Here is a 9,061-nt window from a genome sequence, read left to right as displayed (position 1 = left end):
TAAAACTCAAACATTTTACTACACTGCCTAAAGATGCTTTTCAAGTTATTATAGAACTGGGCTTCATTTAGAAGAAAGATTCTTTCAGGCTGATAAACTTAATTTGTGTCACTGGGAATAAAAAAGGCAGGCTGACTGGGTAGTAGAGGAAAAGTTGAGCCACTTATATTGTAGAAGAATGCTGTACAGAATGTCACATTTAATTCTTAAAGTTTACTTAATAAGAAACAGGTCTAGTTGTTGCTTATAAAGAATCTGATACATGTGGAAAATATTAAAGCTATGTATGATGGTTGTGAATAGGTATTTGAATATTAGATAACATCTGATTAGTATTAAAAGAAGCAGAAGTTACATGGATTGCACATTTCAGAAATTACGAATACTTCCAGTTCTGTCACTTTAAAATTTGTGCATGAATATCTTCTGGTTTTTAGTTTTCTTTTCAATTTCTTCACAAAAAATACAGTTCAAGTAAATCTTGGAAATTATTTACTTTTGCATTTTCTTTTTTACAAAATTATTCTTATTTCATAAGGGTGACCCAAGGATCTTTTATTTTGCAGAAAAAACTCTTTAGGTGTCCTTGAATGCATCAGAAAATAAAAATGCTGTTATGGGATCTTAAGCAAGAATTAATTGTTCAGATATCTTTCTCCAAAATAAGAAATTGCTTGCCCATAGAACCCTTCTGTCACTAAAACTTGTAAATAGCATCTACCTTTTTATCTTAAGGATGTAAGGCAGGGGTGGGCAAAATGCCGTCTGGGGGCCAGATGCGGCCTGCCAGGCCATTCTATTTGACCCACGGGGCCCCTAAAACATTTAGAAAATTAATATTAATCTGCCTTGGCTGCCAGTCATGCAGCCTCAATGGCTTGCCAAAACTCAGTAAGTGACCCAAAATAATTGTCCGCCCCGATGTAAGGTCTTTACAGCAGGGCCTTTTATTGATTCAGCAGTACCTGGCATATAGTACCTAGATGCTTTAAACTAAGCGAGCTTAGTTTAAAGCAGTTAAGCACTACCATAATATGATGTTTAATAATTTGTTGTTGTTACCAATGTATTCCTTTCATTAATAAATATTCTAATTCTGGTAAAGGAGATGAAGTAAAATTGGGCCTTGTATCAGATTATGTGTAATTACTTTCTGCTCACGTTCTTATATGCCAAACAAAATAATAGTTTCTGAGGCTCAAAGTCTCCCAGAGCTCTTATAAAGCCAAGGTTTCTGTCTCTGTCTCCAAAACAAAACAGTGATTAAATACTGAAATTGGTCCATATCAATACATGTAAACAGAGGTTAAATTAAAATTGTTTTTTTCTTTTAAATTTTACACCATAAATTACAGAATCTCTCATCTTTAATCTTATTTATTCAGGTATTTATCTCTCGGACTTGACATATATTGACTCTGCGTACCCATCTACAGGGAGCATTCTAGAAAGTGAACAGAGAACGAACTTAATGAACAATATACTTAGAATAATCTCAGATTTACAGCAGTCCTGTGAATATGGTAAGCAAGTACAATTAATTCTATTGCACAATTAATGAAAACAGTTAAAAGTGAAAATGTGTATCCTCCGATACGCTTTTTTTAGTGAGACTTGATCCATTTGTATAATATTCCCATCTGAAAACAGAAACCCTACATAACAATGTTCTGGAATTGTACCAGCACCCAGAGATAGAATGAGAATCACTTATACTCTATTTCTGTTTTATGTAGTTTCAAAACATTTAATTCCTAATGAAAAGCTTGTGCTTTATTCCAGTTAATAAGTTTGGGTGACACAATTTTTTTTTTCTTTTTTTATCCCTTTATGGATGGTATCTGAAAATAGCAGATTTGCCTTTAGAGTACTTAAAGATCTGAGAACTTTAAAATATGTGGTATTTAGACTTACCTCAGTTCTTTAGATACCTTCATAATTTTCAACTGTATTATAAATAAATGAGTTTTAGAAAAGGTAATCTGTTTTACAGGCCAGTTACCCTTCCTCCAACCTTCAGTAAAATGATAAGACTGGATCTGTGATGGTCCTTATTTGACAAATTTAATACTGTCATTAGCACAGAATTACAACTTAACTGCAGGATCAATATAATGAAAATTTGGATGGTGAGGGAAACCATTCTATTCAGATACTGTCTTAGAGCCGTTCTATTCAGATACTGGCTTTCTTTGTGGATGTAAGATGGGTCATCCCAAACTATCTTTATTTGCTGGAGTATCAGAAAATCACAAAATAATGGTGAGGCTCATAGCTTGTACTTTATAGCTCAACATAAATAAAGCAAAAGATATTTGTTCACCTATAAGTCTTTTCAAGAAAGTACCTTTTATCTACAATTAATGATGTAACTAATATATGGACTGTTCTTTAGATATTCCTCTGTTGCCTCATGTTCAGAAATACCTGAACTCGGTTCAGTACATAGAAGAGCTACAGAAATTCGTAGAAGATGATAATTACAAGTAAGTAAGCAATTCTCGAAGTGAATCTTAATTTTATTCATATTTAAACATTCAGACTTGCTGGTTATGATGGTGAATAGGCTATAGAGTCTGCCTTCATTTAGGATTTTAGTTGCATTAAATAAATACATTTTAGCGTCAAGGCTGATATGCCTGAACTACAGAGTGTAGTGTAGTATTAAACTACCCAAGCTGGCTGCATAAAGGAAGCAATCTAGTGATTGCAGCATGGAACTCAACATGGGCTGGTTTACCCAGTAGAAAATCGGAGTAAATTGGTTTATGTGGAGTTTTATGCTGTCACAACTAGACTGTTTCTAGTACCTGAACCAACTTGGGCATCTCTATTCTAAACTACAATCTGCAGCATAGACAGACACTTCCATAAGTCTCGTCTCTTCCTCAAGTTTTCCTCTACCCAGTTTCCAGTCTTGATGCACGTGTCAGATATATCACTGGCTTTGAGTATCAATTTAAATGGACAAATACAGCTGGGGATGGGGAGCCAGCAGCAGCAGAACCCAGGAGAAGCTGGTGGCAGGACCCAGCGGCAGCAGCAGCAAGGCCTGCCCAGCTCTGTCCCACCCCCAACTGGAAGCATCTGCCTAGCAGAAGCTTCTAGTCTGGGACCCTGTGGCTGTTTCCCTGTCCTCCCTCCATCTGAGAGGAAAACTCAGATAAAAATGGGTGAGGGGAGGATTGCTGATACAGTAGGAGCCAGCCTGGCCAGCTGGCAGCACATGGTTCGCAGCTGTATGGTCAGGATCATGTGGTGCAACAGGAGCCAGCCCAGCCTGGCCAGGCCCCTGCAGTTCCCGGTTGACTCCTGCTGCACCATGCAGCCAGGAACCGCATGCTGCCGGCCCAGCCGGGCTGGCTCCTGCACCATTCAGTTCCTGGCTGCACGGTCAGGACCACACAGTGCAGCAGGAGCCAGCCGGGAACCACAGGGGCCTGACTCGTGCTGCGTCCTGCAGTCCCAGCCATGCAGCTAGGAACCATGCGCTGCTGCAGAGGCCAGCAGGTAGGCCAGGTGGGGGGAAACAGTGGTGGCAGGAGGGGAAGAGCAGCTATGGCAGGGGGGAAGTGGTAGCAAGTGAGAGCATGTTGCCCTGGGGCCAGGGCCAGCAGCAGCAGGAGCCAGCTGGGAACCATGGGGGCCTGGCTAGGCTGAGCTGAGGTGGCTCCTGCTTTGTTCTGTGGTCTCAACCATGTAGCTGGATACTGTGCATTGCAAAGCAGTGGTTGGGCAGTTGGGGGGCGGGGAGGAGGAGTGGTGGTGGTGGGTGGAAAGGAAGGGAATTGGCAGGGAAGGGCAGCAGAGGCAGGAAGGGGGGAAGTGGCAGAGAGTGGGCAGGAGCACAGTGGCAGCTGGGCAGGAGTGCAGGGACCATCCTCGTGGCCCAGGGCCAGTGAGGGGCCAGGGTGAGGCAGCAGGAGTACGGAGCCCAGGCTGGTGGCAGGGGCTCTGTGGAGCCAGGCCAAGTCTACCACTCTCCCTGCAGGCAGCCCAGCCACATGCAATCCTGGGCCTTACCGGGTCTATGCACCTCCAGGGGTCTCTGACTACTGCTGCCATGAGTGCCCTGAGGCCTCGTTGCCTGCTGCTGCTGGTGGCAGCAGGGACTGTGTGCAATGAAGGGGGAGACATGTTTGTAGGGGAGCCCCCACATGCACACCCCACTGTACACATGTACCCACACCCCCTCACACTGCCGTATGCATGCATCACACCCCTTCACACTCCAGCCACCTTCCCCCTTCCACACTCAGCCCTCCATGCACCCATACCCTCTCTCTCATACACACATATGTGCATACCCCCCACATCCCTCCACACACCCCAGTATACAAAAATGAGATTTCATTTCAAGCTATTATGCAATCACCTCTATGTACACTACAAAAACACACACAAATCAGGGCAAAAATATTTTTTGAAATCAAATTAATGTATGTTGTTTGATTTTTAGAATATAATTTTGGGTTCTTTCTAGTTCCAAGATGTCAAGCGCCCTAGCCAAAAGGAGTACTTCTGGTGGCAAGGGGAGGGACTTCTGACAGCAAAAGCCAGGAGTTAGGAGGAAGGACTTCCAGTTCCAAGATAGTGATCAGGGGGTGGGGTACCTGTCAAGGGGTGGGGCTACCCTTGTGGCCCTTGACACCTCGCCAAACTTGTTAAGCAACCCTTCAGCCAAAATAATTGCCGACCCCTGGTCTAGAGCTACGTTCATGCAGTGTCCCCCCCCCCCCCCCCGGTCTATCAGCAGCCTTATAGTAATGTTTGGCATTGCAACATTCATCACTAGAATGGAATACGTTTTTAAGTTCATAGTAGTCTAACAGAAGGGGTACAGAGGTGGGCATTGGAAATAGGCACAGAGGTTTGTGTAGAGTAGAAAGTGGGAAGTTGGAGCTGTCTAGAAAGATCAACAGGTTACATGGCAAAAGTATGCAAAACACACAAGAAATAGAAAAGATAAATTAGCTGTTCCTATTTACTCCTCATGATGGAAGAAAAAAGACATCCAAATAAAATTGGAATTCTGTATTTACTTGCATACAAGATGATGTGTGTCCCCCTCCTCCCCCCCCATTTGGTATGGGGGGAAAAGCCCCTTGTTTTATAATCGCGTGCAAGGAAATCTCATTAAATACACTGTCTGTCATTCAACTACTGCCAAAAGAAGCATGTGCTTATAATTAGAAACAACTGGGAAGTTGATTAAGTGCAGCCGATACTAAGTATGCCTATAAAATACATGGCCCATATTGCGCAAACACGCTGATGGGAACCTACCACAAGGTATTGTGTTATGTTGTTTAATTAGCCAGATTAAGTCAAATTCCATTTGCATCATCCAAGAACCATATTTGGCCCTGCTACCAGCGAGTATCTTCCACTCCAGCCTGGGGCTGCAGGTATTTCCATATCCTTTAGCAGGCATCCTATGTGCAGGCCCAAGCCTGGAGGCTTGGCATTCGGATGCCCTCAAGTATTGCTTGCCCTCAACCACATGGCCACAAGAGCAAGCTAGGGAGAAGTCTCCCATTCCCATAAAGTCAGCATGTAGCTGAGATCCTCCCACTGGAAGCTGGCCAATGGGAAGCTAATTATGAGGTTGTCGTAGGGAGCAGATAAACCTTCTATTGCACAATGCCATTTCAGTTGCAACACCTCGGTCAAGGTATTTCTCCTACCACCGTCGTGGTCATGGTATTTCCCCTGCCAGGTAACTGTAAAGTTCATTACAAACAACCAACACTGAGCATGACTGCCACAAGGATAGATTACTGCAGACCATCTGAATAAGACCTATGGTAGCACCCAGTAAGTGCAGTCCCCTTCACTACCAACTTTTTTTTTCCCCCCCCCCCCCCCCCCCCCCAAGTCACGGTAAGCCACTGTATTGCATATATTTTGACTTCCTCTTCACTCCCAACAGTTGAGCCATACCTTTCTTTCCCATTTTCAATTATTCCTGTTCACCATCCTTAAATGTCTGGCAAACATCACAGAACGGGGCCCCAAACAGTTTAGCCAGATTCCTTCTGTTGCCCTTTCTTTAAGTCTGGCGCACATGATTAGTATGGCCCCACCCTCCAGGAGGTAAAACCGGATCAGGTTGCCATTTGCCTCATCTGCATGCAAATTTTTGGGCCATCTCGGGACTTGAGGCAAGAACACAACTTCATGAGGAGACTAGACAGTCGCCTTGCTGGGGTCACCTGACCAACTGAGGGGTCAGGTGACCCCAGCAAGGCGACTGTCTAGTCTCCTTATGAAGTTGTTTCATAGATTGTAAGGCCGGAAGAGACCTTGGAAGATCATTGGGTCCAGACCCCTGCACCAAGCAGGAAAGGTGACTACCTTTCCAGTCACCTGGTTCCAGTCATGAGTTAGCACATGGGGGCTAGTTAGCACATGGGTCCTTTGTGTGGGTGGTATCTGGAGTGTACACACATGCTGAGTAGCAGTGCCATAGCAGTGAAGTTTGGCACTTGGAGCAAAGCCTGCAGCAGCTGCCTACCCCCACCCCATGCACAGATCTGAGGGGCACAGGCCCTCCCATGCTTACCTGGAAGTGCACATAGCAGCAGGAGCTGCCCTTTCCCCCCCCCACCCCCCAACAAGCCACTCTAGGCTCTGGCCTGTACCCTGCCCCAGCAGGACAGCACCTGTTGGCACCCCTTTGCTTTGGCACCTGGGGCAGTTACCTCACTTGCCCTGCCCATGCTATGGCACTGCTGAGCTGTGGGGTCACCATGACTTGAAATTCTGTTGATTATGGTGTGGCCCAACCCAGTAAATTATGCGGTATATCACAAGCCTTCAGTTTTAGACTAATATCATACATAGCTTGTCCTACATATAAGTAGATGCCAAAAGTGCCACTCAGAAGCGTGTTTATGGAGTACCTATACTAAAACTTGCAGCAGTTTCAAAAAAAAAAAAAAAAAAAGCACAACATGCATCAATTCTGGTTGAACTAAGTGTATGAATACTTTATGCGAATTGCTACAGCCATGTTCAATTTCTGGGTTAGTCAGGGAGAGCAGGGTCTGATGGTAAGGAGAGAGGCTGCCAGGGGAAAAAGTTAGTGTGAAGCAGATTGCAAAGGGTCTACCTGATCCCTCCAGGTTTATTTTTTGTGCTGTAGCAGTGGGAAGAGGACAAATTCAAGGCAAACCTCAAATAATTGGATTCTATACCTGAAAAGGTATAACCAATTTATACATTTTCCATATATAGAATCTAACCATTGGGGGTTGTCTGATTATCAGGGTCCTCTTCTATCTGAGTAAATATGGTAATACATTCATAACTGATAAATGCTAATTTTAATTTTCATACAAAACATGATTAACATATGTAATCCATTGCCATATATTATGATTGATCCAGACCTTAGCATTAGACCTGTGCAAAGCAGCTAATATTCACTTCGGAGTCGGCCGATTCGAGGGACAATGATTCAATGTGGCGATTCGAATCACTTTCCCGAATCAATTTGGCTGAATCTGCTTCGGAGGTTAGGGTGCTGCCAAATCTCTGAGTCTGCCAGGCTCATCCCCCACCCACTCTTCCAGCCCAGCAATAGCTGCCCTGCCTGCCTCAGCTCCCAGCACTTTGAAGGGGGGAAAAAAAAAAAAAAGCTCTGGCTCACCAGGTGCTGGCTGCCCTGGCCCCCCCCCCCCCCCCAGCTCTGGCCCTTTAAGAAAAAAAGAGAAAACCCCCAGACTCCCCATTCCTGCCAGTGTGGCGGGGGTGATCCCTGCTGCTCTGGGCCACATGGGGGGCTCTGCACAAGCCCCCTGAAACCCTAAGGCTGCTGCAGGAGCAGTGAGTTCCAGGGCTTTTCTTGGATATTTTTCTTAAAGGGCCAGAGCTGGGCCAGACAGGGCAGCCGTGGGGGGTCAAGGGACTCATGCAGAGCCCCCCATGCAGCATGGAAGTGTGGGCAGCAGGGATCACCCCCCACCCAGCAGCACCTGGTGAGTTGGGGCTTTTTTTTTAAAACACCGGGAGCTGGGGCAGGCGGGACAGCAATGGAGGGTGGGCCTGGGGGAGCGGTTAGAGGCCTGGGGGAGCAGGCAGGGGCTGGGGGCTGGCAGGGGTCCCCCAATGGTCCCCTCCTCTAGTCCCACCTCCCTTGCCCCCTTACTTACCAGCTCAGAGTCCGGCTGCAGCTCCCTGGGACTGTCTGAATTATCAAAGCTCTCTGAATTTTTCTGGAAGTTTTGGAGAGCTTTGAATCGATTCGGACCTTTTTATTGGTCCTCTGATTCAATTCGGATTTGGAGATTTGGCTACTGAATCCGGCCGAATCTCTTCCAGATCGAATCACCACCCAGAGCTTTGCACAGCCCTACTTGGTTTTTAAAATGAAGTGATCATTTACATTAGTAGTAAAAATATTTGTTCCAAATAATTTAATTGGCTCTGGCTAGGAAGAAGATTCGTTGGGAGAAGATACTCTGTCATTTTTCATTAGTGTTTCTTGCATCCTCCTTTGGAGCATCTAGTATTGAGCCCTGTAGTGACTAGATTTTTGGACTAAATTAAACAGTTGGTTTCTTCAGTAGTTTTTGTGGTGATAGTCTAATCAATGGGAAGTTGGTGAAGAGGAGTTGTATAGTATATATAAGTAAAGAATATGATTTTGTACTTGAATATTGAGAACGGTGGGAATGATTATTTTATTCTTAGGCTGTGGACAGATGTGCGTTTGTAGTGTTACATGTGCCTTGAAACTTCTGTAATGCTACAAAAATGTAGTGATGTAGTGCTACAAGGTATACGTACATCCAGAGCCCCTCCAACCACCCTCTAGGAAGTGCTACAAAATTGCTGTAAAGGTATGCTTTCCAGCCAGGAAGTGATAAGCCTGGATCTGGGTTTTCTGTTTCCCATGGAAAAAATGGAGAAAACCATGGATTCCCTGTTTTTATCGGAGAAAACGCAGATTTCTCTTTTTAGCAGAGAAATCAGCGGATTCTCTGCTTTTGCAAAGAGCTCTTGCAGGCTGGCATAGCTCCATGGCCAGCTCTGCAGCCACAGCAAGGGATGGGGG

The 9,061-nt window shown here is 44.9% G+C and overlaps 1 protein-coding gene across 2 annotated transcripts in view; it reads left to right on the top strand.

The window, feature by feature from the left end:
• RALGPS2 (Ral GEF with PH domain and SH3 binding motif 2) overlaps positions 1 to 9,061 on the top strand; it is a 218,787-nt gene that overhangs the window by 151,705 nt on the left and 58,021 nt on the right. For both annotated transcript variants that reach the window (XM_006033021.3, XM_006033019.3), the window contains exons 9-10: positions 1,386 to 1,523; positions 2,396 to 2,486. In XM_006033021.3, the coding sequence (XP_006033083.1) occupies positions 1,386 to 1,523; positions 2,396 to 2,486 (229 nt within the window). The remainder of the gene's footprint in view (positions 1 to 1,385; positions 1,524 to 2,395; positions 2,487 to 9,061) is intronic.

This window comes from Alligator sinensis, unplaced genomic scaffold, assembly GCF_000455745.1.
Source record: "Alligator sinensis unplaced genomic scaffold, ASM45574v1 scaffold293_3, whole genome shotgun sequence".
NCBI classification, from domain to species: domain Eukaryota; kingdom Metazoa; phylum Chordata; order Crocodylia; family Alligatoridae; genus Alligator; species Alligator sinensis.
This window is presented reverse-complemented; position numbering and strand designations above follow the sequence as displayed.